The sequence below is a fragment of the Neofelis nebulosa genome, chromosome 6, assembly GCF_028018385.1.
Source record: "Neofelis nebulosa isolate mNeoNeb1 chromosome 6, mNeoNeb1.pri, whole genome shotgun sequence".
Lineage (NCBI taxonomy): Eukaryota > Metazoa > Chordata > Mammalia > Carnivora > Felidae > Neofelis > Neofelis nebulosa.
This window is the reverse complement of record NC_080787.1, coordinates 35,542,653-35,570,614: the sequence shown is the minus strand read 5'-3', so window position 1 is coordinate 35,570,614 and position 27,962 is coordinate 35,542,653. Positions and strand designations below refer to the sequence as shown.

Sequence of the window (27,962 nt, the reverse complement as noted above, 5' to 3'; positions counted from 1 at the left end):
AGCTGCTGCCTCCCCAGATAACCTTACCCTGGCACTTGGCACATTACCTGCCTGGCCTTCACAGAAATGGGAGTTTGCAGTCCTTAATTTAGGTCCTTGAAGGCAGCGTTTGGGTCATCTCAGATACTGGGCACTTTCATTGCCAAGTGAGGTTCTTATGAGATTTTAAAACTTGAGATTAAAAAAGAAATTATATGCAGCTGGAGGTGATACTTAAGAACACTAACATCATCGTCGTCAATAAGAACAAACTTCTAGAGTACTTAGTCTAAGTTAGGGAATGTTCCAAGCACTTGCCAGTAACTTACTTAACATTCTCTGCAATGTCAGAAAGCAGGCACTTTTAATATGTGCATCTTATAGATGAGGAAACTGAGGCATATAGCAATGAAGCAACTTACCTAAGACAAGCAGGTATAAACAGGAGGAGTGAGACTTCACATGGAGGAGAGAGAGAACAGGTAGGGGCAATAAATCTCTCCGCATACATAGCCATCAGCATTGGAGTCTTGCAAGGAGATGAACAACCAACCTTCGGGACGCCCGGCTGGCTCAGTCCCTTGCCTCTCTTGATCTCAGGGGCATGAGTTCAAGCCCCATGTTGGGTGTGTTGATTACTTAAATAAATAAATAAACAACTAACTTTCATTTAGCCCTTTTATTAGCTCATTTAATCATTACAACAACTCAATTCAGCAAATCTTCACTTTGGCATCACCGCTTTGCTTCACATCTTTTCCTTAATAATAATAATAATAAAGAGCATTACAGTTACAGCTAAAGCCCATCCCATTCCTTCCCTTTTCTTGGTGGTGATCACCATTCTATTGGAATTATTCCCATGCACATTTTGTACTATTTACAGATACGTTTGTTTTCCTAAAGGTGTATCATTGTTTTGTGTCTTTAAAAACCTACATAGATAACATACATCACCCATTTTTGCAACTTTCTTTTGCTCATTATATTGGTGAATATAGCTATAATTCATATTTTAAGTACTGTGTAGTAGTCCATTGTAAGAATAAACTATATTTATCTATTCCCTTGCTTTAAGGACAGTTAAGTTCTTACCACTTTTTCTTGACAATCAAATCATACTGCAATGCCCATACTTACTCTTGTCTCCTTGTGCACATGTAGAAATGTTTTTCTGAAGAACACATCTCAAAGCAAGCTTGCTGGGTATTAGGGTATGTGTGTTTTCAGCATTAAGTATGTTGACTCTTGAACAACATGGATTTTAACTGTGTAGGTCCACTTATGTGCAGATTTTTTTATATTACGGTACTATAAATGTATTTTCTCTTCCTTGTGATTTTCTTGATAACATTTTCTTTTCTCTGGCTTACTTTATTGTAAGAATACATATACAAAACATGTGTTAACTGACTGTGTTATCAGTAAGGCTTCCAGTCAACAGTAGGCTATTATCAGTAGTAGTTAAATTTGGGGGATTCAAAAGTTATATGCAGATTTTCCACTGCACAGTGGATCAGCAAACCTAACCCCGCATTATTCAAAGGTCAACTGTAACCTTCAAATTTGTCATAGCTGTTTACACTTTCAAGCAGAATGTGGGAGTTCCTATGGTCCCACATTTTTGTCAGTCTTTGGTGTTATCAGAGTTATTTTAATTTTGCTGAGTTAGTGTGTGTAAAATAGTATCTCATGGTTTTGATTTGCATTTGTTCATTACTAATGAAGTTGAGCGTCTTTTCATCTATTTATTGGATGACTTGCCTATTCATAGCTTTTGCTCATTTTCTCCTGCCTTGTCCTTTTCTTATTGATGTGCAAAAGTTCTTTATAAATCCTGGGTACCAAACCTTCATTGATTATATAGGTTGTAAATATTCTCCAAGTCTGCAGCTTATATTTTTTATCTTTTTGTGATGTCTCTAACCTTATAGAAGTTTAAAAATGTTTTAAAGATATAGTCATACGTGTCCACATTTCCTTTTATTGTTTGTGCTCTTTGTATCTTGTTTAAGAAATCTTTCCCTACTCTGATACCATCAATATATTACCTTACAGGTTTTTTGAACAGTTTAAAATTTTGTTTTTCACATATTTAAGCCACCTGAAATTTATTTTGAGGTATGTTGTAATGTAGGGATCTATTTTTTTCTATGTGGGTAGCCAATTACCCCGAGACAATTTAACAGACAGTCCATCCTTTTCCACCGGTCGTACATCACTTTTGTCATATGCCAAGTTCACATGTCTTTAAAGGTCTAATTCCAAGAAGTTCTAGTCTGTAACAGTGGTCTAGTTATTTGCCCATGTGCCAGGACTACACTGCTTTAATCACTCTGGTTTTATAGTAAAGTTGTGATATGTGGTAAGGCTAGCAGCCTAGTATTCTTCCACTTCAAACTTGTATTGGCTTTTCTTGGCCATTTACTTCTTTATAAAAATGTTAAGAACAGTTTGTCAAGTTCCGTAAAATATATTGGTGGGGTTTTGATTAGAATTATACTGAAATTTGTATATTTGAGAAAAGTTGCCAACTTTATATTGAATTTGCCTCTTCTTGAGCATGGAATATCTCTCTGTCATTTTTTGTCTTCTTTTCAAAATGTTCTCCAATCAGGTTTTATCATTTTCTCCATAAAAATCATGTTGTATTTACTTCTAAGTATTCTATAGTCTTCATTGTTATTACAAATGACATTTTCTCTCTTTTAAAAAATTTGATTTATTTTGAGACAACTTGCGAGTGCTGAGTGGGGGAGGGGCAGAGAGAGAGGGAGAGAGAGAGAATTCCAGGCAGACTCCCACTGCCAGAGTGGAGCCCAACACATGGCTCGAACTCACGAAATCATAACCTGAGCTGAAACCAAGAGCCAGAGGCTTAACTGGCTGAGCCAAGCAGGTGTCCCCAAATGGCAATTTTTGAAAACAAAATCTTCTATTTGTTGTTGTAATATAGGCATATTGATATTTGCATATTAATCTCGTCCCCAGAAAGGGGTGTATTAGTTCTAATTATTTGTGGGTTTTCATAAATATTCTTTGTCACTAATCAAGTATCTATGTGTAGTGATGGCTTTATTTCTTTGTTTTCTTATTGTGCCAGGTCAGACTCCCTAGAACAAGTTGAATACAAACAGTAAAAAGCAGTATCCTTGTCTTGACTTTGGAAGTTATTTTCTCATCTTAGTTAACTGGATTTTTTTTTTAAAATAATGAATTAGTGTTAAACTTCATCCAGTGTGTTCTCTGAAGCTACTGGGGCAATCATTTTTTCCTATTTATTTATTTATTATAAAGTTTATTTATTTATTTTGGGAGAGACAGAGAGAGTATGAGCTGGGGAGGAGCAGGGTAGAGGGAGAATTGCAGGCAGGTTTCTTACTCTCAGCGAAAAGCCCACGCAGGGCTCAAACACATGAAACTGAGTGGAAATCAAGAGTTGGATGCTTAACTGACTCTTGAGCTCATTCTTTTTTAAAAAAATTTTTAAACATTTATTTATTTTTGAGAGAGAGAGAGACAGAACGTGAGCAGGGGAGGAGCAGAGAGAGAGAGACACACAGATCTGAAGCAGGCTCCAGGCTCTGAGCTGTCAGCACAGAGCCTAATGTGGGGCTTGAACTCACGAACCCTGAGATCATGACCTGAGCCAAAGTTGGGACGCTCAACAGACTGAGCCACCCAGGTGCCCCACTTGAGCTGATTCTTAACTGACTCTTGAACCACCCAGGTGCTCCCATTTTTTTCCTTTTACTACATCCAGTTGTAAATTTCTTTCTTTCTTTCTTTCTTTGTTTCTTTCTTTCATTTTTCATTAATAGATTTTTAAAGTACACCATCCCTGTGTTCCTGCAATAAACCCTTCTTGGTCTCACACACACACACACACGCACACACACACTTGCATGGATTCTGCCAGATTCAGTTTGCTAATATTTTATCTAGGATTTTAATTTTGTAAGTGTGACTGTCCCTCTTTCTCCATCGTCTGGGACAGACGTATTATAAATAAACAAATGGTTTGTAAGAGTTGGCAAAATAGGGATGTCTGGGTGGCTCAGTCTGTAGAGCTTATGATTCTTGATTTCAAGATCGTGAGTTTCACATTAGGCATAGAGTTTACTTTAAAAAAAAGAGTTGGCAGAATAATACATCTGTAAAATGTGTGTGTGTATCTTAACTTCTCATTCAATTTATTAGAATTTATAGATCTGTTCAGGTTTTCTGTTTCTTCTGAGTCAGCTTTGGCCGCTGTTCATCTAATTTCCCTACCTCTTCAGGACCAAAACCTCCTCTCCCATCCTTGGGTGGCTGGTAAAACATTTCTAAGTTAATAGAACCAATTCTCTCCCAGTCCCCTTCTATCAACCATGGTCAGCTTATCCTCTGGCTTTCAGTTTTCTCTTCATTTCTAGAACTTGGGATTTTATTTTTCTTTTGAAAACTCAGTCATGTTTACTTTCCCCCCATATTTTATCCAGTATTTCTAGGTGATGGTACATTTAGATTTTTAATTCCTCCATCTTGCTTGATTCTGTTCTCATTTTATAGATAACAAAGCTTGGGTTCAGAGTGGTTCAATAGCCTGAGAAAGGCCACACCACTAATACTTTTGAACACAGTACGGTTCTGAATCCTGGGCTGTTGCCACATTATTCCATGCTGCTTTCTGCAGTCAGTGAGGCAAGACCAGAAAAGCGGATTACCAAGTTAAAAGGAAAGGGTCTCATGGGCAAGATGGAGGAGGCCTGGGATGAAGCCGGGACTGTGGGGATGAATGATGCTAGGAAGTATGGAGGAAGTGATGGTGTTAAGAAAATGGCATATGGGACTCCCGGGCTGCATTGCTGGAGGGAGAATCGTGGCCTCAAACAGTCTTCTCTGAGATTCTGAAATACGTAGCCCCCTACTCCAGATCCTGGCACACAGGCATCCATTAAACCAATATTTCAACTCAATATTTATGGAGTGTCCAGTTCGAGGTCCCCTGCATATGACAAGAGCGAGCATCTGCAGACATGATCCCTGCCCTCAGAGCACTTCCATCTTCCAGGGAGACAGACATCCATCAAATAATGAACAAACACGGAACTGCAACTATGCCAAGTGCTTCAGAGGAAAGGTACACCTTGGTGTGGGGGCTCAGAAGAGGGGGATTTGACCCAGGAAGGAAGGTCAGGGTAGTTTTCCTGAGGATGTGGCAGAGGAACTGAGATCTGAGGAATGAAGAGGAGCTAGCTAAAGAGAAATGGGAGGAAGAGCCTTTCAGGCCTGAGGGCCTAGCCTGCACAAAGGCTGTCGGCGGGAGGAAGTGCAAAGCGGACAGGAAGTGGAGCCTTCAGACTGAGTGGAAATGTGGTGGGAGAGGAGTCCAGAAAGGCCCGCAGGATCACAGTAGGCAGGGCCTTCGAGGCCAGGTGAAGGACTTGTGTCTTTAACCTAAAATCAATGGGAAAGCACTGAATGGGTTTAAGCGGGGTGCCCGAAACAATCGGATTTGCATTTCAAAAAGGCCTAACTCAGGTATGCGGGCTTGTATTCGCGAAGGCCATTCCCAGCCTCTCCAGCTATTGCCGTGATTCAGAGGAGAGCCAGAAGGTCCAGATGGTGGCTGGAACAGGGAGGTGGAAGGATGGACAAGAAGGGACAGACTTGAGACATATTTTAACGGATACAACTGATCAGACTAGAGGTGGATTCAGTATTGACATGCTCGCCATGTACACCTCTACGTCAAATTTTTCAAAGGCAGGGGCCACATCATAGGATGCCTGTTTGTAAGACCCAGGTCCCAGAACAGCCCCTGACAGGTGGTGTGGACTCAGTACACACTTCCTGAAAAGGTGAAACTGACCAGCAGTCCCCCAAGTGATCCTTTTGCCTCTAAAGGTTCTTTCCTTGCTTCTTTTATGTGTCAATAATCAGCCTCTCTGACACACCATGGGGAGAAATCTGCCAAATTCTAAAGGGTATACTTAGGGGGGAGTTAACCCAAGAACTAAGGTCTACCTTTTCCTTTGACGTGAATGGTAACACTAAACTTACTGCAAGTGTTGCCCAAGGCAGCAACTCCCCCAACAGAACCTTCTAAAAGGATGAATGGTAGGGGTGCCTGGGTGGCTCAGTCAAGTGTCTGACTTCGGCTCAGGTCACGATCTCACGGTTCGTGAGTTTGAGCCTCGAATCAATAGCTCGAGCTGATAGCTCAGAGGCTGGAGCCTGCGTCAGTTTCTGTGTCTCTCCCTCTCTTTCTGCCCCTTCCCCGCTCACACTGTTTGGCATGCTCTCTCTCATGAATGAACATAAATAAATGAAAAAAAATAATAAAAATAAATAAATAAATAAATAAATAGGTGAATGACAAATAAATAATAACAGCACCCTCCTCAGTGCCAGGCTGGGGCCAGAGGCACCATGTGGAGGGGACGCTTCCCAGCGTTCCCAGCACAAGAAGCAGCTTCCCAGCACAAGAAGAGGACATGAAGAAAACAATTTCATGAAAGAAGCAGAGATAACAGGACAGGAAGTGCTTGTGTTGGGGCTTGACAACACTGGCGGTGAAGGCACACACTGAAGAAGACGTCCTTGGGACACTTGTACCTGAAGGAGTTCTAAGTTTTTCTGCACTCAGACACACGACCTGCCACGGTTTGGGGACTGAGAAGCCTGGGCGAGGAAAAAGGGGGGAGGTGGATGCGTAACAGAGAGAAAGAGAGAAAGAGAGAGAGAGAGAGAGAGAGAGAGAGGTTTCCCCCCTCACCCCCCACCCCTTCCCCCACCCAAGACTTTCTTCTTCCCTTCTCATTGATCCTGGCTGGCCTGGTCCCACCTCCCCCGTGAAGCCCTTCCTAACCACCCTACAGGCTCCCAGTGATCCCCCTGCTCCAGAGGTATGGAGCCCCTTCGAGGGACATTTGCCGTTCACCCTATAAGGACAAAGCTAACATCTCATGGAGCACCTACAGCAGTGGTTCTTGGCCTTGGTGCACATCAGAATCACATGGAAGTTTTGTTAGAACACAATGGCCCCACCTACAGAGTTTTATGTGTTAGGACCCTCAGTTTAAGTGGCGGGGTGAAGATTTCGTCCCAGGTCTCTCCGACTCTAGTAACCTTTCTTTCACTACCTTGCTTCTTTGCATTGTTAGTTACCCTCCTGCATGTATGTTGTTCCTCAACAAAATAGTCCATTGCTTTTTTGTATACTTTGTATCTCTTGCTTTGCCTAATCTATAGATGCAGGCTTAATTGAGAGAGGCTGAAAGATTTGGGGAACTAACCCAGGGAAGCTAGCGGTGCAACAGAATCTGAGCTAATCCCCACCCCACAACACCTCCTTCTCCCAGCACTGGGGAGGGAGAACACCTGGTCAAGTAGGGTAGTTATTCTTTCCTTCCTGCGTGGGTGAAGGAGACTTACCTAGGGCAACGGCTTGCTAGGTCTCCCATATGATGTCACCCAAATAAACAGGCACATCTTCAAAGTTCAGTCATGGAGGCAGCAGAGAGGAGACAGGGGTCGAAATGTGAGAAGTGGACAGAAGGGGAGGGTGGGGTGGTGTTGACTGGGGAGCCGGGAAGGGACAGAGGAGCCATAGGAGGGGAGATACATGGGCCAGGGGCCGCTGGCTGTTCCAGAGTTCAGCAAGAGGGCGGGGGAACAGAGACCGAAGAGGCTGCGAGGGAATGAGCAACGTGAGGCTGCGCTGACGCTCCTGGCAGCGCCTGGAACCAGAAGAGAAGCCGGGTTCATTACATACGCATCAACTTCCACCTCGGTATCCTTCCATCCTTCCCGACTCCTCCGCATCTGTTTCTCTCTCTCTTCGAAACTTCAGGAGCAACGCCCACCTCTCCTCCCGCCCCACCCACCGTCCCGGGAGCTCCCCAGCCGCTGGATACCTGCGGTTGGAGAGGAGGGGAGCCAAGATCAGGGGTTCCGGGGAGCGGGCACAGAAAGGGGCTCCTACAAGGGTGAAGTGGGTGTTGTCTATTTCTGCAGGGCGAGAGGGCTCTGGGGGTGAGCTCCAGGCCACCAGGTCTGCGAGACTTGCTGGGGCTCGAGGTGCCCCTCAGTCGGTATTGAAGGTTTTAGGGACCAGGGGAAAAGAGAAATCCCAAGCGTGGGCTGGGATGCCCTCGGGTCTGTGGAACAGATCGAGAGGCTCACTTCTTTGCCAGCGGGGCGGAGAACTGAGCGAGCCGCAGGAATTTGGGGCGGGTCGGGTGGGGGCACGAAGGGCAACGGAAACAGGAAGTGAGGGGCAGAGAGGCTGAAGGGGGTAGAAGGAGCATCAGTTACTCCTGGGGAGGCCGGTCCTCCTCCCCGACCCCCGCAGTGCCCGAGACCCGGCGCGCAGCCGAGCACCCAGTCCCCCGCCCAGACTTGGGGCCCCGGCTCGCTCGCGGAACTCGAGGCCCGGAGCCAGCCGTGGCTTCACTTGACGCCCCCACCCCTCAGCTCTGGGCCGCTGCCTGGACAGGCACAGAACTACACCTCCCGCGCGGCCCTCCCTCCACTCAGCCCGAGGCTCGGCGGGCACCGGCTCGCTCACTCCTGGGAACTGTAGTCCCCGGTCCTGTCCGCCTTCTTTGGGAGGCGGCCGAGATGTCCAGCTGGGGGGGTTCTGGCAGCGCTCCCCACTTCCCTCCCTCTTGTCTTTCCAGCTATGGAAACTAGCTTCTTGCAGTGAGGAAAAATTATCCTCCTTCCAAACATTACGGTGGGTCCCGTTGGAGTCTACCAACATGCCTTACTCTCTTGAGCCACTTTCCTGCTTTCCCTTTGGTACTTAAATCCTGGATCTCAAGCTGGGCGATTCAGCTTTTAGGGGGCAAGTTTGAGAAGACTTCAGACACCGCTTACCTCTTCACCCTGTCCCTTTCAACTTCATAGGTTGGTCCCCGCTAGTTTCGAACATATTTGCTGATTTGGGGACTCAGAAAAATGGGATTTACATACCGTGAATAACCTTTGACATTTCCTCCCCATTTCCAAGGTTGATTCCACATGATTTCCAGCTTGTCTCCCCAATCTCCCCCCACCCCTTCTAGTACACTCGTGATAAACACACACAGAACTGCAGGTTTCAAAGAGGAAAAGAAGCAAATTTGTTGTTGGTAGGGGAGCATGAAGGGGAGGGTTCTTCACCTTCCCCAACATCTTGTAGAGATGGGAGGTTGAGGGGCAATAGAAAAGGCAGTAGATGGGGGCGCATGCCCCACTCTGTACAATATAGAAGAATCTGATATAGACACTTTGTATAAAAGCCACTTGTCCTCATTTGTGTCCTCTTGCTGACTGGCTGGGCTGGGGGGCACTGGGGAACAAAGAAGCTGGGGTGGTGGGCCAGGACACAGGGACACCCCCTGGTCCCCATCCTCTGGCGTCCCCTTGTGGGGTCACTTTGGATCCTTGGTGGGGGCATAGCAAAGCTCCAGTGGCCGGGACACCTTCCAGAACTTCTCATTCACCAGTTCCAGGGTCAGCGAGCCATTCAGTGTCTACAGAGGGGGTAGAAGAGAGAAGCAGGGTAAGAAAAAGATGGAGAAGGTGGTAAAGGATATGAATGAGAGGCAGAAAGTGACCAAGGGAGGAAGAAAGAAAAAGGGATAATAAAAAAGGTGGGGTAAAGCATAGGGAGTGAGTAGGAAGAAGATAAGACACAGACGTGAGATGAGAGATGCAGAGGGAGAGAGGAGGGTGGGCTAGTTAGGAGGTCAGGATCCAGGGTCTGTGTGGCCCCAGGCCACCCTCCCAGCCTCTCCCCTCTTATAGCACTGCCCTCAGAGGCTCTCACCGTGAAAGCTCCACCCCCGGGGGCGATGTAGATGGTGTACTGCTTTTCACTGACACCTTCCAGACTGGGCAAGGCAGGCTCCTCAGGGCCGTCACCTCCTCCGGTACCCCCACCCTCTCCACCACCCCCATCAGGTCCCCCGGCATCAGAGGCGCCCCCTCCAGGCCCTCCTGGCTCCCCGGCTTCTTGCTGCTGCCTCCGCTCAAGGGCAATACGCAGGGCCAAGTACTTGGAAAGATGGTCCACTGTAGCATTCCCAGTTGTCTTCACATACCTGAAGTGGGAAAGAAGGCAGGTTTAGGGGACAGGAAGCCGCAAATGGAAAAGGGAAGTAGGGGATTTTCCAAAAGGGCTTCTGGGTTAGGGTTTCTTTCTGGGTTTGGGTGAAGCCCACTTCTGATGGACATCTATATGATCTTTTTGATTTCTCAGAGGTCAGGGGAAGGACAGGGCTCTCACCTAGTCTGGCAGTATTCTCCTTTCTCCACGAGCAGGGGGTGGGGCCGGAACACGAGCTCAATTTCTCCGCCTGGCTCCGGGGGACTGGGGGCCCCAGGAGGGCTTGGGGGGCCTAGGGTTCCCCCTCCCAAAGTCCCTCCCCGGTCACCAGAGTCTTCAGAACCGGCGCCCCCACCCACCCCACCGGTGCCACCTCCCCCTGTCCCTACACTGCTCCCCCCTGCACCCCCGCCACGGGGTCGCTTGGGAGCAGGGCCTGGGGCAGAGTCAGGGGCAGAGTCTGAGCTCACATCCTCTCCATCCCCCTCTCCCTCCCCAGGCTCTCCTTCCCCCCCACTCATCGTGGTGGTCTGATCTGACCCGGGCATCGGCCGCCTCACACGCTGGGCCCTGTAGAAGCAAGTGGTTGAGGTTAGAAAGCACCACAGATAAGGGGTTTAAACTTTCAACTTAAGAGAACAAGAGATCAGGGAAATCTTAATGATGACACCTAATATTTATTAAACACTAACTACATGCCAAACACACTGCTAAGTATTTTGCACTGATCGCCTCACATAGTACAAATCTTAGAAGCAGGTGATTATATTCTATTTACGGTTGAGAAAACTGAGGCTTAGAAATGTTAGATAACTTGTGTGCAACCACAGCCTCTTGCCTCTCCACATGGACTCCAAGAACCAGTCGCATAGGTTTGTAGAAATGCAGAATTTCAGGCCCAACTCCAGACCTACTGAATTAGAATTTGCATTTTTCACAGACCCTCTGGTAATCTGGATGCATATTAAAGACCGAGCAATGCTGGCCTAGAAGGTCATTTAATTCCCCGCAAGGTAAATCCAGAGTTTATGCTCAAAATCACTCCACTGTTCTAACTTCTAGAAAGTTAGAGGGAGAGCTAATTTTTTCTTAAGAATAGTAATACCAGTTGCTAACTAGGAAGCTGCAATTTACACCCCTGGCTTCCAGACCTTGACAATCAGGCTGTGGTTAGCTATTAAGATGCTAAGGTTTAGAAGCTGGCAGGCAGCAAAGACGGCACCAGGAGTCTGACCCACGGATCTGTCCCACCAGCCCTCTATCGCCTCTCTCCCGGCCCGAACCTGTGCATGGCCTGCATGCGCAGCCCCTCTTCAATGCTGGAGCTCAGCGCCTGTTGGTTGTGCAGGCGACTGAGGCGGATGAGCACCCGGTCTTGGTGGGCCTCATATTCCTCCCGGCTGGGATAGATCTTAGAGATCAGGGCATCAAAGTTGGGATCTGGCCGCAGAGACCGCTTGGATACCAGCTTCTTGCGGCAGGTAGGGCACTCCTTGTTCCTGGGGTGGGAGAGAGGAGGCCCTCAACGGGTCAGTCTCAGTCGCTAGGACACTGAGGCCCCAACTCTGTACCCTTCACCCCATCTCAAACACATCCCTCCCATTACCCGCTCCGCAGGGCCGTGACAATACAGTCGGAGCAGAATCGGTGGAGGCACTCCTTGGTGGTCATTGTATTCTTCAGCATGTCCAGGCAGATGGGGCACATGAGTTCTGAATGCAGTGACCGAGGGGAAACCGCAATCTCTGTGCCATCCATGATGGCTTCCTGGAGACATCAGTGAGTGGAAAGGTGATGGTGGGTTGGGGGGAAAGGGGTTTTAGAAACAGGTGGTCAATGGAATGGGAGTTTTGAGAAATACAGTGAAATAACAGAATCTGGGTACCCCGTGTTGACCACTTGAGGAAGACGGGAATTCTGAGAAAGAGGAGCTAGTGACTTGGAGAGAATGGAGAACAGAAAGGAGTAGTGTCCATTAACTGAAAGTAGGAGCTTTGCAACAGTAGGATCTGAGGTTTGGTCAGAGGTCTGGGGCAGAGGTGGCACAGATGTGGGGTTTGGGGAAGACTTTTTCAATCTAATTTCTTAAAGTGTGGTCTGGGTGAAACCTGTATCAGAATAGGGTTATGGTGCTTGTTTAAAACACAGGTTCTGGGGCCCCATCTCATTATGGTATCAGAATATTGGCAAGGCGTGGTGAGGGGGTGGGTTGTGCAGGGGAGGGCTCCATTTCTAGTAAACTTGGAAGGAAAGTCTTATATGCATTGACCTTTGACACTGAACTGAGGAACACTGAAGGTAATGTCTATGTGTTTACTATTTTTCAGATGAAGGCAGTCATACTCGCCCTACATCTGTGGCAATAGCTGATGTGAGAATGAAACGAGATAAATGTGAAAGTGCTTGGAAAAGATTAAGGTGATTCAAAGGTGGGGTCAAGGGAGTCTGTGACATCCGGCAGGGTCGGCAGAACAGGGCGAAAAATGGAAAAGAGGCTGTGAGATAGGGGTCTGTCTGAAGGGTTTGGGGAAAGGGAGTAAGCTGTGAAAGGAAAGTCCCTATCACCTGCGGGGTCCGGTGGAGCTCGTATAGACTCAGTTCCCACGTTTTGCTGGCATTCTGGGCATTCGCCGGCGTCGTCATGGTGACAGGGCACAGACCCCCCACCCGGGCTCGGCAGCGGTGGAGGAGGAGAGGTAGGCTGGGGAAAGGGGGAAGGGGGGGAAGGGTGTTAGGGGGGCCGCCCTCGCGCAGACCCCGCCCCTCCTGTGGCTCCCCCCACAACCTCCGCCCCGCGCCGCGCTGCCCCTCACCGGGCTCCAGCCGTCCGCGCCCCGTTGCCGCAGCGCCTCTCACTGGGCCTGGGCTCTCAGCCCCAGTTCGCTCGGTCCGCAGCCGCTGCTCAGACAGCAGCTCCCGCCGCCGCCGCCGCCATGGCCCGGGCGCTGGGGCCCTACGTCACTTCCGTTTGTCCCTCCGCTACCCCCCCACCCCGCCTCCGCCAGCGGAGACGTCACCCGCCACTCCGGGCTCGGGTGGGACGCGACGTGGGCTCCCGGGTTCCCCCGCCCTCGGGCGCGTCCGCTTCGCGTGAGCAGCCGGCGTCCCCGGAGTCCCCCGCTACGTGGGGACCGCGGTCTCAGTTCCCGGGCCGGCACCGTCGCGCTGCCAACCTTAGCCACCGTTCCCTTCCCGAGGTCCCCACCCGGGGCCTCCGCTCCGGAGGGCGGGGCCTGGGATCTCTTGGACCCCGGGAGGGTAGAGAGGGGTTGGAAAAGGGGCCACCTCCCCCACTCCGCGTCCCCTAGCAGCTCTGGGGGACAACTGCCCCCCTCCCCACAACTCCGTAACCCCAGCCCGGCATTCCGGGGAGGGGAGGGGGAAGGCTGGAAAGGATCTTCGGCCTTTTCAGTCCTCCAGTCCTGTGAACGCAACTAAATCCGGATGAGCCCGGGATTCCCCTTACCACCCTGGGGACTTGCTGCACCCTTCGCTTTGGCTCTCCCTAGACCCTCCGACCCGCTCTCCCCTCGAGGTTTGGGGACAGCGGCTCGGGACGTCCAGACTCAACTCTCGGCCGGAGCCATAGACTCGAGAATTGCGTTTGGACAATCAAGAGCCGCGGCCCGGGGCGGGGGAGGGAGGCGCACGGGAGGAACAGGGGAATGGAGACACCACGCGGAAGCAGGGACACACACACACACACACACACACACACACACACACACACACACACACACGATGGGGCCCCTATAGGGGAGGGGGTGTGCGCGTGTGGGTGGGTGGGGGCACAAGGGGCAGAATGTCTGGAGTGGGAAGCGGACAGAAGCCTCCTCCAGGACTTTTCTGTAAAGGAAGGGGACAGGGAGGAAAGAGAAGAGGAAGGGGCAGAGCGATCCCCATTGAGGGCAGGGGATGAGATGTGGGGGGGCGGGGGGGAAAGACCGTAGTGGGCGTCCTGTCTCCTCCAGCCTGAGCTGGGGCTCCCGGACTTGGGCTGCAGCTGCCAGGGGGTAGCCTGTTTCTGGGACAAGGCAGCCCTGGGTCCCCTCGCCCCCTCCCCCAGTTCCCCCCTACTTCCCTGTCCTCTCCTTCAGTCCGTGGCCAGTCCTTATGTGGGCTCCAGAGTCGATTAGCGCGGACCCCCTCCCCTTCCTCCTCCTCCTCCCAGCCCCCTCCCTTCTGCTCTCCTCCAGCCCCTTTCATCGGCTGGTCCATTCCCCTAATCCTGGCCCCCTCCCCTAATCCCCCCCACCCGACCCCAGGCCGGCTGCAGCTATTGTAAGGTGGAGAGAAAGGGGGGGGGGGACTCAGAAAAGGGAGGGGGTGGGGAGGGCCACCTGTTCCAAGACCCCCTCCCAAGGCCAGACTGGACACCAGGATGGGGCCATGAACAAACCACCCTTGGGGACCATAAGGACCCAGGGAATTGGGGAGAGGGTACTGGGGCTGTAGGACCAGTGGAAGGGGGTGGGGGCAGAGACCCCCTCCCTCTATAAAGACCCAGAATGTCACGCATACACAGTGACATACACTCTCTCCTCTCACACCCGGCGGCGGGGGTTGCCCTGGGAGACCAGGCAGTGAAAGGGAACAATCCTTCGGGAAAGGGAAAGGAGGGGGAGGTGGGGAAGGGTCTGAGGGCTTAGACACAAGAAGAACCGGAGGTGGCAGGGAAGAGGATTTGGAATTTATTAGGGTCACAAGCACCCCTGCCTCCCATATTCAGCATTCCAGAGCCATACACTGCCACCCCTTTTGTAGCCTGGGAACTCAGAGTCCTCATCAGCAGGAGGCCGGGTGGAGTGGTGGGGGAGTGAGCAGAATCCAGGGTCCGTGAAGCAGTTACATGAAAAGACCTCCTGGGAGGGGCAGAAACATTTGGACAGATGCATAGGTGGAGACAAATGGGCTGGGGGGGGGAGGTGCCCAGTTCAGTCCCTCGCCTATGGGAACTTCTGCTCTTCCCTTAGTGGCTCCAGACTCCCTTCTCTTGCTTTCTCTTATCATCTGGGTTCCACTTCTCTGCCTTCTCCCTCCCCATGATGGCCTCATACCAGTGACTTCCACTGAGGCCCCTGTGATGTATCCACTGTCTTCAGATGCCAAGAATGCGACCACATCTGCCACATCTATGGGAATGGTGGGGAAAAGGCAGAATCCTATTCACTTTCATAGATCCAAAGTCATCACCTCCCACCAGAACCCCTCCCCACCAACACACACACACACACACACACACACACACACACACCAACCACCAATCCTGGTGAGATCCTTTCAGATCCCACAAAGTTTGGGATTTCTTCATTCAGGCCCCCTCCCTAACTCCTTTTCCTTATTCAGTGCTCACCCTCAGGATCCCCCAAATGCCCCATCGGGATCATTCCAGTCACCTGTAAGAAAACACTCATACATGTGTAAATGTTTCTTTTACTTTTTTTTTTTTTTTGGTAGGCTGTCTGTGACACCTTTTTCTTTTTTCATTCCTTGTACACTTATTGAATATCTACTAATTGTCAGGCCCTGTGCTCAGCATTCTCTCTGAAGCCCAGAGAGATTGGGTGTCTGAATAACTCTGCCCTCTACCCATAGCCTCCTACCTTGTCCAGCACTTTCTGTGGCACTTTCTGTGTCATGGGTGTTGTAATGAACCCTGGGAGGACAGAGTTACAGCGGATCCCATGTCTGTGGAAGGGAGAGTGGCTGCTGACTCTGGAAAGGGCTGAACACTGACACACCCCCTCCCCAGACCTCCCACATGGCTCAGCAAATCCCTCTGTACCCCCAGCTGTGTCTGACTAACCGGCCAAGTTCTCGAGCTGCAGTCTGGGTCAGCCCAATCACTCCAGCCTTGGATGCTGCGTAGTTTGTCTGACCCATGTTCCCCACCTATAGGTGAGTCAGAGATTTGGAATGAGTCAGGAATCCCAAGGAGGGGCTCTCCTCTCTGTGCCCAACTGGCTGGCTGACCTTCTCCTAACTCAACCTGACCTTCCCTGTGATGCTACTGATGTTGATGATGGAACCATGACAACCACTGGACACCAGGAGTTGGGCTGCAGCTTGAGTGACTAGAAAGATGCCCTGGTGGGGAAAGAGTAACAAGGCAGAAAGGAACAGTTGGGTGACAGTCCTCCTCCAGTTCCCTCCCCCAGGCTAGAGAAACCAGAAGTCACAGGTTCAGAAGTCGCCACCTTGAGGTTGACAGCTATGACTTTGTCCCAGTCATCCTCAGACATGTGGAGCAGAAACTCATCCCTGGTGATCCCAGCACAGGACACAACGACGGACGGTGGGCGAGAAAAGCAGGCCTATGGAAGGGGGCGGTTACACACCAAAACCCAAGTAGAGCCGGGTTAGTGAAGACAATCAATGTTGGCTCTTTAAAAGGGGCGAGGTCGTCTCGCGTTCACCTGTACTTGTTCCAGCAGGCGCCTGACCGCCCCGGCCTCAGACACGTCAGCCTGGAAGGCTGCGTGGCCCCCGCAGGGCGCCACCTCCTCGCTCCCCCGCCCTCCCAGCAGCCGCATCGTCTCGCTTGCCGCCGCCTCGTCCAGGTCGCAAGCGGCCACGGCGGCCCCCTCTCTGGCCAGGCGCACACTGACAGCTCGGCCGATGCCGCTACCCGCGCCTGAGGTGGGAGAGAACACACGGAGTGGGGGGAAGGGGAGAAAGGGAGGAGTAGGCAGGGTCAGGGGTCAACAGGGCGCAAAGTAGTAAAATTCGGACCAGGGGCCAGAGGTCACAGCGGCTGCAGACCCCAAGGGCGCCCCCGGACAACACTCCGGCACCCCGACCCGCCCTGGAAGAACATTCCCTCAACCTGTGACCAGGGCCAGCGCCGAGCGGAGACGGAGCTGAGACGCCATGTCCGCCGGCGGGTGGGCGGGCACTGAACCCAGCACTGAACCAATCCTAGCGCAGAGGAGGCGTGGCAAGAGCAAAGCCGCGCCAACCTAAGCCCGGCCAGCGTTGAGCCTTCGGCGGCCGCCTGCACAGGCTGACCCTCCACCGCGGGGGCGTGGTCACGCGCCACCGCTTGGGGGCCTGGGGAATGGGATGCTGAGGGGCCCTCATTCTCTCAAAAAAGACAAAGACCACGTTTGGGGCGGAAGATCCGAGGACTTTATTTCCGGTTACCACCCCTACCCCTCAATTCAAACAGTGATATCAAAAGAATAGGGAAAAAAAATCAGGCCATGAGATTGGCAAGCCCACCTCCCCCCCTCGATCACTCCCAAATCAGAACACACGATTGATGTTTAATTGATGTATATCCCCACTCTTCCTGCTACCCACTCTGTCCAGGGCTCTGGTCTTCCCTGAAGCTTCCACCAACAGGTGGGAAGGGAGGGCGGACCTTGGATAAACCTGCTCTTGGTAGCTTGATTTTCTGCAAACAGGTTCGGTAGGGGACACGGGGTAGGCTGTCATCACCTCTCTTCTCCAGCCTTCTTCATGGCCCCATTTAACTCCCTAAACCCAACAACATGGTCAGCACATGACTAACACTATGGTCCCTCTGACTTCTCATTCTCACTTCTGCAGCTCTTATAAGACTGCAAAATCTTGATGGCCCTAATGCCAACGTTACCACTTCCCTAGCTTACAACTTCCTTCAGCAGACATCCCTGGCCAGGGTCCCCAACTTCCACAGACTCCTGACCTTGAAGGCTTACACACTAGAGATTTAGGGCTGGAGTGGGGACGGTTTACCCCACCTCTCACTCGAGGTGGGCAATCAGCACCATCATGACAACTCCCCCTAGCAGCCCCAGCACCTCCAGAAGTGACTGCAATGGTGATGCCTCCCTCAACAGCTCAGGCAACACGGACACTGTTGCTACATAGATGAAGCCACCTGCAGTGAATGGCAGAACCCAGCCAGGACCTGTACCACTTGCAACTTCACTGCCCACTGCCCCTCCTTCAGTTAGGAGGGCACAGGCTGTGCCTGCCAGTGCCCCTATTGCCGTCAGTAGTTGCAGACGCATCGCCTGGTGGGCAGAAAAGACAGAAAGGCATTCAACAACATCTAAAGATGATCAGTGGTTAGGCATGTTTGGTGGGGTACAGGTATATATGGGTAGGGTGCATGTCTTTGGGACCCTTTGGGAATAAGGCAAAAAGAGGAGGATCTAGAATTGACACTTTCTGAAAAACCTAAAAATATCAAAGAGGTCCTTTCCACAGAACTTCTGATTCAGAAGGTCAGGATGGGGGTCAGTGTAAAACACCCTCATAAACCATTCAGATGGTTTGTGGACTAGAATTCAAGAAATACTGAGCCACAGAACAAAGAAACAGAAGTTCTTCTCCCTCGTTTCTAGAGGCTGTATTGTTTGTAACAGTACCAACTTGTCTGAACCTAATGAGAGGCGATCTTGGGTTTTGGGTGGGTGAACAGGAGAGGTAAAGACTGAGGCAATCGTGTCTCGCGCACATCATTACCAACCTGTTTTTTGCTGCACCCAGACTGGACCAGGATGGCAAAGTCCCCAACTTCATGGGGCACTTCATGTAGCAGAACAGTCATTGTGGTCAGGATCCCTAGCCCCCGACCTCCTCTAAATGAAGCACCAATAGCCAGACCATCTGTGAAGTTGTGTGCCAGGTCAGCAGCCAGATTCAGGTACCCTGATACACGCAGATCTTGTACAAGTAAAAAGGAAGACAATGGTTAGAGTCATCTACCACCCCTTGTCCCAGCCCTTCAGCCATTATCACATCTCCCCCCACAGACCACTTCACATCCAGCCCCTTCATGTTTCTCAGACACCTGCCATTACCCACAGTGTATATTCCATGTGATTTGTGATATCCTTTGCCCAAGTTTATCGATAACCTTGGCCCTCACCTGAACCTTTTTTTTCCTCTTCAGAATTCTGAGGTCTCACTGGCCCATCTTTGAGCCCTGTGCTCCCTCCTCTCCTCTTCCGAGACCCACCTGCTTCCTTTTCTTCTTCCTCTGAGCTCTGTTTCTCCTTTGAAGAACGCTCTGAGGGAAGAAGTTAGTAGAGTGGAGAACAGAAATCTCCAGAAATGTCCTCAAAAGGGAAGTCCCCTCCTGCTGAAGAGCTGTAAGGTAAGGGGATTCTGCAGCAGGCAAGGTGGCTTTCAAGGAAAGCTGTTCATGTACTCACCCTGTCTTCCATGCCCATGACCTCCCTGTGTGTGACCATGAGCGTGTCCATGTCCGTGACTGTGTCCATGTCCTCCTTTCACATGTCTCACAAATTTCTCCACCACAAGAAAGGCAACAATTCCACTGAGGACCCACAGTCCCACAGACAGAATGGGGCCCTGGCCTGGGAATAGAGGCATTGAGACATTAAGGGAAATATGGATTCCAGACTCCTCCTCCCCAAGTTACAGGAGGAGAACAGGGAGGGAAAGACCTCTCTTAACATCCCAATACATCTCCATCCACCCCTTCCTCACCACTGTGGGAGTGTCCATGTCCAGGCTGCTCCAGAGGGTGGTGAGAATGAGGTTCTAGAGGAAGGGGGAGAAAAGGCCAGATGAGTGAACACTCTGTCCAAGGGGCATGCATTTGGGGGAATATTGGAAGGTCAAGGATCACAAAGAATGAAGAACCCTTCTGCCCAGAGAATAAAATATGTTAAGATTTGCAGTAGTGGCCAAAAATCACTTACCCAGGGCATGAGGAATGAGGTGCAGAAAGGCATCTCCCAGGAGCCCACCGGAAGCAAAACTGAGCAAGATCTGGAGCAGAGAGCGGTGCCGGGGGGAGTTTGATTCCACAGGGATAAGGAAGAGGACAAAAAATGGAGCTGCGGAGATCAGCACTGTGGCTCCCAGTGCCTGGTGAGGGGAGAGTCAGGGGTCAAGTGGTGTGGTGTTTCCCAACAATCCAGAACCGGCCCCTCTCTCTCCCAGCCCCTGGGGACTCACATAGGCCCAGAGAGTGACAGTATCCAGGTCCTGCTTGATGCCTGGAGCCCCAGACTCCCCATAGCCTCCATGGCTGTGCTCATGGTCATGTCCATGTCCTCTGTGGTAGAGGCTCTCATGGGATTGGCCATGGCTATGGCCATGGTGCAAATCCTCATGTGAATGTCCATGTTCGTGACCGTGGGTATGCCCATGCCAGATGCTCTCGTGAGTGTGGCCATGGCCATGGGCATGACTGTGTCCATGGTGAAAATCCTCTTGTGAGCGCCTGTGGCTGTGGCCATGGAAGTCTTCGTGCAGGTCCTGGTGCAGGTCGCCATGACCCCCGTGTCCGGCCACTAGCAGCCCCAAGGCCGCCCAGGTCAGCAGTCCCATGGCCACCCAGTGGGGAGCCCCCAGGCCCCTGGCCATCACGCTGACCAGAGGGACAGAGACAGTGACTCCACTTGACCCTCAACTCTACACCTATGCAGGGTCAGTTTTACTCCGTTCGTGCTCTCCGTCCACTTCTATGGGCCGCTCCCCCATTCCGTTCTGTCCCCACCCACATTGTTCCCAAGACTCGGTCTCTTTATCTCGAACCCCCTCCCGGATGCAGGGCCCTGGGACACCGCTCTAGGCTTTGATCCTCCACTTTATGGACTCTCTGGGCCCTAGTCTCTATGATCCACTAGAAGATGGAAAAGGTCTGGAAAGGACGAGAGGGTAAAGCAGGGAATTCTCACCGGCTTCAGGATCTTCTCCTTTCCCGGTTTGCTCGGACGTGGCAGTCCCGCCTCTGGCTCCCGCGAGAACAGGAAGTTCCGCTCCACCTCCGTCCCGATACCTTTACCAAGATGGCGACACACCGGTGGCGGCGAGGCCACGGTGCTCTGGCGCGCATGCGCAGGTGTGGAGGTTATTTGAGGGGAGGCTGGGCGAGGCCGGCTAACTGGGCTGAGGAGACCGCCTCCTCCGTTTCCAACTAGACGAGGGGGCGGGAACTAGCACGGAGACTTCCCGTCTATACCAAGATGGCTGCCATATCGGCGCTGTCATTTTGGTACAGAGCAGAGCGAAGCGGTTAATTCGACCCGGTTCAGGCCAGAGTCTTTTTCTCTGGGGCTTCCTCGTGCTCAGCTAGTCCCCCGGTCAATACGTGGGAATCCCTGGTACCTCTACGGTATCCTTGCATTCACCCAAGAGTCATGTCTTGGGCTGCTCGCCCGCCCTTCCTCCCCCAGCGGCATGCCGCAGGGCAGTGTGGGCCGGTGGGGGTGCGAAAAGAAATGCATTGTGGGGTCGCCTCCCGGTGGCGGCGGCGACGGCCCTGGCTGGATCCCGCGGCGGCGGCGGCGGCGGCAGCAGCCGGAGAACAACAAACCCCGGAGCCGGAGCCAGGGGAGGCTGGACGGGACGGGATGGGCGACAGCGGGCGGGGTGAGTGTCCTAGCGGACGGACCGGCGAACCAGTCACCGCGTTATCTGCGACCCCTCCCCCCCGTCCCCTGGAGCTCTTTCCCTGGCGCTCCCGCCCCCTTGTTTGTAAACATGCGTCCCCTCCCTCCCGAGGGCCTTAGCGCCCTCCCCCACCGGGGCGGGGCGGGGGAGCTTCCGCCCTCCTTAGCTTTGGCTGTTTGAGGCCCTACAATCCAGAGGTCCCGGGCGTGGGATTTGAGTCCTCGAGTCTGGGGACTCTGGTCGTTTGAAGGCAGATTCTGCGTCCTAGGAAGGGTCCCTTCCACCTCTTTTCCTTGCACGCTCTGGCTACACGCTGGGAATGGAGGGGCTGTCAGTTCCACCCCACGTGCTGCCCCACCCACATAAGACATGTCTGGTTTGGGGTGACCAAACGGATTGCTTGGAATTGTCCCTCACTTGAACTATCCTGCCTTTTGTTAACCCCCTCCTCTCACCACAATTAGGAGTTAAACCGTTGTTTGACAACAGGGTGTTTCTGGACTTGAGGATGGGTGGGGTGGGTTGGGTTGGGGTGGGGCGCGGCGGGGGATTAGAGAGAATTAAAGTCTCCAGTTGGATGATCTAAGACTCATTTTCTCTTTTTGTCTTTCTGTCTGTGTGTCTCTGTGCCTGTACGTACCCCTCCCTCAGACTCCCGAAGCCCAGACAGTTCCTCCCCGAATCCCCTTCCCCAGGGGGCCCCTCCCCCTTCTCCTCCTGGCCTACCCCTACCCCCTTCAGCAGCCCCAACCCTTGGAGGTTCCGGGGCCCCACCCCCACCCCCGATGCCACCCCCTCCACTGGGCTCCCCTTTCCCAGTCATCAGCTCTTCCATGGGGTCCCCTGGTCTGCCCCCTCCAGCTCCCCCAGGATTCTCCGGGCCTGTCAGCAGTCCCCAGGTGAGAGGTCGTGGCTCACTGACTGCCTCTCCACTTTCATTTCCTTGTTTTCCTTGTGACCCCAGATCCTTGTGTGAACTTCCCCATGGCCCACTGACCTTCCAGTCCTCTAATCCTGGCAGGCCTGTGGTCCTTGTGAGACCCCTTGCCCTTCCTGAGGTGACTGATCTTTCAGTGCATGCTTCCTTCCCAGCCCTATAAAAGAACCCGATATTCTGATGTCCCTTTCATCTATCAGTTATTTTTCTGCCCTTTTTATCCCATCTGCCGTCCTGAGATATATGCCCTTCAGGGCCCCTGTGTTGCACAATTTCAAGGAGAACTGTATGTCTCATTTTTGGGGGGTTGTGCTCCAAGGGTGGCCCTTCACATAGACTGCAATGTAAATAATGTCCTCTGTGATGTGCAATGCAGGGCCCTGCCTAGGTGGTAGGGGATGATTTCCATGACCTCTGAGAGATTCTCCTTCCCAGTGAGTCTCCCTGTGACTTCCCTATTTCCCCCATCCCAGATTAACTCAACAGTGTCGCTCCCTGGGGGTGGGTCTGGCCCCCCTGAAGATGTGAAGCCACCAGTCTTAGGGGTCCGGGGCCTGCACTGTCCACCCCCTCCAGGTGGCCCTGGGGCTGGTAAACGGCTATGTGCAATCTGCGGGGACCGAAGCTCAGGTATGGGGCTCAGAGATCATCGGAAAGGAAGAGAGTATCTGACATTTACCATCACCTGTGGGATTCCCAGGGGCTCATGGGGTTGCATTGGAGCAAGTGGATGGGAGGAAGCCTGGTGATGACTAAGGGACCTGAAGCTCAGATGTGGGATGGGGGATGGTCAGGGGGAAGAGGGGGCTGGTATAGGGTTTTTGAACAGTAAGGAGAGTGGGACCGGGTCATCCCTCATGTCCTGGTTCCCCATCTGTGTGGATGGATTTAAACTAAGTTTGCTGGGAGGGAAGTTGGCAAGGGACTTGATTGTGAGGGGTCTACATGCGGCCTTGCTGTTGCTGTTCCCATCTCCTTCAAGGCAAACACTACGGGGTTTACAGCTGTGAGGGCTGCAAAGGCTTTTTCAAGCGTACCATCCGTAAGGACCTGACCTACTCGTGCCGGGACAACAAGGACTGCACAGTGGACAAGCGCCAGCGAAACCGCTGTCAGTACTGCCGTTATCAGAAGTGCCTGGCCACTGGCATGAAGAGGGAGGGTAAGGGCCTGCGTCAGCCGGGCTTCCTTGGCTACCCTATGGGAGAGGAGGGAGGAGGTGGAGGGAAGACTGCAGGAAACTGCAGACTGTACCTCTCAGGACTGGACTGTTCTCCCTCCTCCTCCAGAGGGCGATATTTGATTTCTCTCTTCCCTCCTCATCAGCTCTTGTCTCTCGAATTCTGCTCTGTTCTCTTGAGTTTCCTTTTTTTAATGGGGCTGCTTCTGTGTGTCTGGCACCCATGACCCCTCCCATCTGGTGCTAGGGTAGGATAACTATTCCTTACCCATGATGAGTTTCTCTGTCTCCCCTTCACTAACCTGAATAGTTCCTCCTCTTTGACCAGTGCTTGGGTGCCTGTGATTTACCTCTCCCTCTCTCTCTGTCTCCCTGTTATCTGTGATTCCTCCTCCAAAGTCTGGGACTCTACTCTTTTGAAGCTGCAGACTTTACTAAAGACCTCAGGGCTGCCTCCCTTTCTCTTTCTCTTATCTTCTTAAGTCTAATGCTGGAATTTTCAGACACTTTAAGGTATCTTGGTCCACTGCCTCATTTTAGAGAAGATGAGCCTGAGGCCTGGTTTTCCTGGGGTCATGCAATGAAAGAGGGGGCAGGGCTGCAATCAGAACCCACAAGTTTGAAGACCCGGGCCAGTGATCCTTTCACTGTGGCTTTGTTGAATCGGAAGAGCACCAGATTTGCAGCCAGGCACACTTGGATTTAGATGGACGACTTGCTCTATGTTATGAGAACTTGGACAAGCTATCTAACTTCTCCAAGCCCTAAAATTTTCATCTTTAATAACAAAGATAAGAGATCCTGGAATTTTCATAATAATTGAGTGAATGTTAAAATGTATTTGGCACATTTCTTAGACCCTAGGTTTAAATGTTAGTTTTCTTCCTAATTCCTTTATCCTGCCTTCCTCTTCTCCTTCTTGGCTTATGTATATGCTCTTTTATAGCCCCTGCTTCCAGACTCCCTAGTCTACCATTTCTAGTGACTTCTCTAATTTCTATAAATACCTCCTAAGGGCCTCCAGAACCCTGATAAGGCCCTAAAGACATTTCAGAACCCTTCACGGCTGACTGTTGACTTTCCACTTTTTCTTCTCCTCCCCTCCCCCCACCCCAGCGGTACAGGAGGAACGTCAGCGGGGGAAGGACAAGGACGGGGATGGGGAGGGGGCTGGGGGAGCCCCCGAGGAGATGCCTGTGGACAGGATCCTGGAGGCAGAGCTTGCCGTGGAGCAGAAGAGTGACCAGGGCGTTGAGGGTCCTGGGGGAACCGGGGGTAGCGGCAGCAGCGTGAGTGATGGGGTCAATCCACTCTCTCTCCTGATGGGGGATGGGGGACGGGAGTCTAGGTTGGTTCTATTTCCCTCTCCCCTCCCTTTACCCTCCATCCCCACTAACACTGCCTGGGACTGGAAGTGCTGCCAAACAAGGTCTCTCAAACATCTGAGGTGGGTGTGATAGCTTTCTCTGTCCCCATACCAAAACAACCCAGTGGTAGAACCATGGGCTAGTCCTAAATAAATAATTGTTTTCGCGAATGCCAGAAGAGAAGCCTGACTAACGGGGATTGGTTCAGATGGATTTGAAGGGAGACTCTAGATAAGGAGGTGGTGTCAGAAACCTCTTACAAGGGGGGGCTTCCAGTGTACCTCCAGACCTTCCGTAACTCTTACCCCCCCATCCCCTGCAGCCAAATGACCCCGTGACTAACATCTGTCAGGCAGCTGACAAACAGCTATTCACGCTTGTTGAGTGGGCGAAGAGGATCCCACACTTTTCTTCCTTGCCTCTGGATGACCAGGTCATATTGCTACGGGCAGGTCAGTGACCTTGGATCCCCTTTACCTCTTGATATTTGATCCCTGTTTGACCTTCTGACCTTCAGTGACCCCAGTGCATACTTACGTACCAAGGGAGCCAAGTTCATTGATTTCCTCACTTCTTCTCTTCCCCTGATATGCTTTGAATCCCATGGTCTGAGCTCTGGCTCCTGACCCTTGCCGCCCCCCACGCAGGCTGGAACGAGCTCCTCATTGCTTCCTTCTCCCACCGATCCATTGATGTCCGAGATGGCATCCTCCTCGCCACAGGTCTTCATGTGCACCGCAACTCAGCCCATTCTGCAGGCGTGGGAGCCATCTTTGATCGGTCAGTGGCCTTCGGCTAGGCTGGCCTGTAGGTAGAGGGGGTGGGGCTATAGGCTGGTCCGTGTCCAAGGCTGGCTGAGCTGTGACCTTTGAGTGACCTGCAGGTCCCTCTCCAGGGTGCTGACAGAGCTAGTGTCCAAAATGCGTGACATGAGGATGGACAAGACAGAGCTTGGCTGCCTGAGGGCAATCATTCTGTTCAATCCAGGTAAGAGGAGGATTACCCCTGTTTCTCAAGACCAAGGCAACCTTGGAGCCTCCTCTTCTCCGGAGACTCCTAAGTTACCCAGCTATCCCCCTCAATCTGGAACTCTCCCAGCTGACCAAGAAAAACCCACATGCACTGATACGTTCCCCTTTGGCCCTATTCCACAACTTAGCCAGGCATCTGTTAAAGAGCCAGTAGGTGGGGCCCAAAAGGGACATCATGTGGGCCACATCTCCACATTTGTCCTGATTTGATTTATCTTCCTTCTTCCTCCTTTCTTCCCTGCCATCCCAGATGCCAAGGGTCTCTCCAACCCCAGTGAGGTGGAGGTTCTGAGGGAGAAAGTGTACGCATCACTGGAGACCTACTGCAAACAGAAGTACCCTGAGCAGCAGGGACGGTGAGAAGGAGCTGTGGGGGTGTGGGGTTGTGGGGTGCCATGAAGTTGTGTTCAGGGCCCGTGTGGTTCCAGCTGTCTTCTCCCACCTCTGCTTCAGGTTTGCCAAGCTGCTGCTACGTCTTCCTGCCCTCAGGTCCATCGGCCTTAAGTGTCTAGAACATCTGTTTTTCTTCAAGCTCATTGGAGACACCCCCATTGACACCTTCCTCATGGAGATGCTTGAGGCTCCCCACCAGCTGGCCTGAGCCCAGACCTACACGTGGTGCTCCTCACACTTGAGGAGTACACATCTGAGAGGGACTCCAGCCTTGGGGGCACGGTGGGGAGGGGCCGTGTCCTAGAATCTTGGTGGGGTGAGGAGTACGGGGCAGAGTTGAGACCTCCAAGGGGATCCATAAACCCTCCAAGAGGTTTGCTTGATATCCCAAGTCAGAGGGGACCCCAGATCCTTGTGAGGGCTGGACCTCATCCTTCAGTGACCTTGAGTCTCTGAATTTGTCTTGGGTCTGTCATGATTTGGGGTGATTTCTTACCCCCTGCCTGGAACGATCTCTCCTTCCCCCAGCACAAAGCACTGGCCTTGCTCACAGGACCTTGCTTCCTTCTCATCTTGCCTCACTTAGCTACCCATGTGAAGAGAGAAAATGGGAACTCTCCCGGAGATGGATACTGGGGGGCAGGCCCCCCAAACTGATGGACATGGGAGTAGCACTCTGACAGGCTTTCCTCCAGGCCTTGACAGCCTTGACAGTAGCCCAGCAGGTGGGGGCTACTCTGGAAGAGGGAGGAGCCCTGTCACTGTCTCCTGTTCAGAGCCCCCCTCACACTGCACCTCCTGCTGCAGTCAGACTGAATAAAAAGGTGGTGGTGGTTAAGGGGTGGGTGAAGATGTAGGAACCGATCTGCTATTTTTAATTTCCTCTGAGGATATAGACTTGCAGTTAGACTCAAAGAAGTACTGTACTTTCCCAGGTTGACTAAGAAATGCCAGTGGTGGAGGTGGTGTTTGGGAAAGGCAGGGCCCTGAGATGGTCTGTCCCTGGGGCCCTTCAAGCACTGGCCTTCCCTATCCCCTCCCCCATCTCTTGTCTAACTTGGGGAAGGGGCCTGGGATGTGATGGCAGGGTGGTTTGGTGAGTAATCCTCAGGCCCTTCCTTTCACAGCCTTCCCCCAGACCTGGGCACAGTGTAGACTGGGGACACAGGACCCTGGCCTGAGAATTGAGGGGGGGATGGTCAGCCTGCAGAGATAGGGTGCTGGGGCTGCATGATTTTTGCCTCGCAGCCCTTCTCTCTGGGTTTCCTTTCCCTTCTCTTTCACTCACACATAAAATAGCTTTCAAATTAAAATCGCTGTTTTCTGGACTGAGGTGACTGTGTTGGGGGGGGGGCGCAGCACTGCGTTGGCCGCGTGTGTGTGGGGGGGGGGGGGGCATCCGGTCGGGAGCTCCGGACGAGCTCCCTTGACGCCGCCGCCGAGGTTCCCCGGGGCCTGAGAGGCGGGCACAGGGTGGGGGACACAAGGCGCGCTTTGTCGGGGAGGGGGGAGAGGGTGTGCCAGGCTGGGTGGGGGCGGGGCCGGCCGGAGGAGGAAGAGGGGGGCAGCTGATTCTCAAAGGCGCCTTGTTCGCTTGCGCCCTCCTAGCGCCAGCGGGCGGCGGCGCCTCTGCTCGCTC

General features: G+C 52.2%; 4 protein-coding genes across 9 annotated transcripts; 1 reads left to right on the top strand and 3 right to left on the bottom strand.

Moving 5' to 3' along the window:
* Positions 1 to 9,065: 9,065 nt before the first annotated feature.
* Positions 9,066 to 13,029, bottom strand: RING1 (ring finger protein 1). Its single transcript, XM_058733538.1, has 7 exons — positions 12,871 to 13,029; positions 12,623 to 12,758; positions 11,664 to 11,824; positions 11,341 to 11,556; positions 10,238 to 10,627; positions 9,779 to 10,052; positions 9,066 to 9,482 (listed from the first exon to the last, which is right to left on the bottom strand). Exons 2-7 carry the CDS (start codon positions 12,698 to 12,700, stop codon positions 9,381 to 9,383), a joined length of 1,221 nt encoding a protein of 406 aa, XP_058589521.1. The 5' UTR covers positions 12,701 to 12,758; positions 12,871 to 13,029; the 3' UTR covers positions 9,066 to 9,380.
* A 1,696-nt stretch (positions 13,030 to 14,725) lies between these two features.
* HSD17B8 (hydroxysteroid 17-beta dehydrogenase 8) lies at positions 14,726 to 16,981 on the bottom strand. Of its 2 annotated transcripts, none has more exons than XM_058733539.1 (9): positions 16,884 to 16,981; positions 16,474 to 16,691; positions 16,255 to 16,371; positions 16,052 to 16,144; positions 15,864 to 15,949; positions 15,661 to 15,745; positions 15,411 to 15,453; positions 15,115 to 15,189; positions 14,726 to 14,919 (listed from the first exon to the last, which is right to left on the bottom strand). In XM_058733539.1, exons 1-9 carry the CDS (start codon positions 16,927 to 16,929, stop codon positions 14,903 to 14,905), a joined length of 780 nt encoding a protein of 259 aa, XP_058589522.1. In that variant the 5' UTR covers positions 16,930 to 16,981; the 3' UTR covers positions 14,726 to 14,902. The 2 variants fall into 2 exon arrangements, with proteins under 2 accessions (XP_058589522.1, XP_058589523.1); XM_058733540.1 differs by having other exon boundaries at positions 16,790 to 16,965.
* A 181-nt stretch (positions 16,982 to 17,162) lies between these two features.
* On the bottom strand, positions 17,163 to 21,266 carry SLC39A7 (solute carrier family 39 member 7). Of its 2 annotated transcripts, XM_058733535.1 has the most exons (9): positions 21,154 to 21,266; positions 20,701 to 20,801; positions 19,976 to 20,390; positions 19,717 to 19,885; positions 19,502 to 19,555; positions 19,204 to 19,368; positions 18,918 to 19,058; positions 18,516 to 18,712; positions 17,163 to 18,057 (listed from the first exon to the last, which is right to left on the bottom strand). In XM_058733535.1, the coding sequence occupies exons 3-9, from the start codon at positions 20,384 to 20,386 to the stop codon at positions 17,785 to 17,787; spliced, it is 1,410 nt and encodes a 469-aa protein (XP_058589518.1). In that variant the 5' UTR covers positions 20,387 to 20,390; positions 20,701 to 20,801; positions 21,154 to 21,266; the 3' UTR covers positions 17,163 to 17,784. The 2 variants fall into 2 exon arrangements, with proteins under 2 accessions (XP_058589518.1, XP_058589519.1); XM_058733536.1 differs by lacking the exons at positions 20,701 to 20,801; positions 21,154 to 21,266 and having other exon boundaries at positions 19,717 to 19,869; positions 20,244 to 20,295.
* Positions 21,163 to 27,651, top strand: RXRB (retinoid X receptor beta). 4 transcript variants are annotated; one of them, XM_058733534.1, is made up of 10 exons: positions 21,163 to 21,394; positions 22,067 to 22,314; positions 22,826 to 22,982; positions 23,335 to 23,514; positions 24,649 to 24,821; positions 25,222 to 25,351; positions 25,547 to 25,679; positions 25,795 to 25,886; positions 26,181 to 26,286; positions 26,384 to 27,651. In XM_058733534.1, exons 1-10 carry the CDS (start codon positions 21,163 to 21,165, stop codon positions 26,529 to 26,531), a joined length of 1,599 nt encoding a protein of 532 aa, XP_058589517.1. In that variant the 3' UTR covers positions 26,532 to 27,651. The 4 variants fall into 4 exon arrangements, with proteins under 4 accessions (XP_058589517.1, XP_058589516.1, XP_058589515.1 ...); XM_058733533.1 differs by having other exon boundaries at positions 25,783 to 25,886; XM_058733532.1 differs by having other exon boundaries at positions 22,067 to 22,473.
* Positions 27,652 to 27,962: the final 311 nt, after the last annotated feature.

What these genes read in the sequence shown, in the direction of transcription:
- HSD17B8 (XM_058733539.1), bottom strand. Translation starts at nt 16,929, where the DNA reads ATGGCGTCTCAGCTCCGTCTCCGCTCGGCGCTGGCCCTGGTCACAG. An exon ending in GCCTGCTGGAACAAGTACAG is followed by an intron (nt 16,372 to 16,473) that starts GTGAACGCGAGA and finishes CCCCTTCCATAG; the next exon opens with GCCTGCTTTTCTCGCCCACC. An exon ending in TCAGTAGCATCACAGGGAAG is followed by an intron (nt 15,950 to 16,051) that starts GTCAGGTTGAGT and finishes ACTCACCTATAG; the next exon opens with GTGGGGAACATGGGTCAGAC.
- SLC39A7 (XM_058733535.1), bottom strand. Translation starts at nt 20,386, where the DNA reads ATGGCCAGGGGCCTGGGGGCTCCCCACTGGGTGGCCATGGGACTGCTG. An exon ending in AGAGGAAAAAAAAGGTTCAG is followed by an intron (nt 18,713 to 18,917) that starts GTGAGGGCCAAG and finishes TACTTGTACAAG; the next exon opens with ATCTGCGTGTATCAGGGTAC. An exon ending in CTGGGTGCAGCAAAAAACAG is followed by an intron (nt 18,058 to 18,515) that starts GTTGGTAATGAT and finishes TCTGCCCACCAG; the next exon opens with GCGATGCGTCTGCAACTACT.
- RXRB (XM_058733531.1), top strand. Translation starts at nt 21,163, where the DNA reads ATGTCTTGGGCTGCTCGCCCGCCCTTCCTCCCCCAGCGGCATGCCGCA. An exon ending in GGTCATATTGCTACGGGCAG is followed by an intron (nt 25,352 to 25,546) that starts GTCAGTGACCTT and finishes CCCCCCACGCAG; the next exon opens with GCTGGAACGAGCTCCTCATT. An exon ending in GTGGGAGCCATCTTTGATCG is followed by an intron (nt 25,680 to 25,782) that starts GTCAGTGGCCTT and finishes AGTGACCTGCAG; the next exon opens with GTCCCTCTCCAGGGTGCTGA.
- RING1 (XM_058733538.1), bottom strand. Translation starts at nt 12,700, where the DNA reads ATGACGACGCCGGCGAATGCCCAGAATGCCAGCAAAACGTGGGAACTG. An exon ending in GTCACGGCCCTGCGGAGCGG is followed by an intron (nt 11,557 to 11,663) that starts GTAATGGGAGGG and finishes CTCCCACCCCAG; the next exon opens with GAACAAGGAGTGCCCTACCT. An exon ending in CCGGGGGTGGAGCTTTCACG is followed by an intron (nt 9,483 to 9,778) that starts GTGAGAGCCTCT and finishes CCCCCTCTGTAG; the next exon opens with ACACTGAATGGCTCGCTGAC.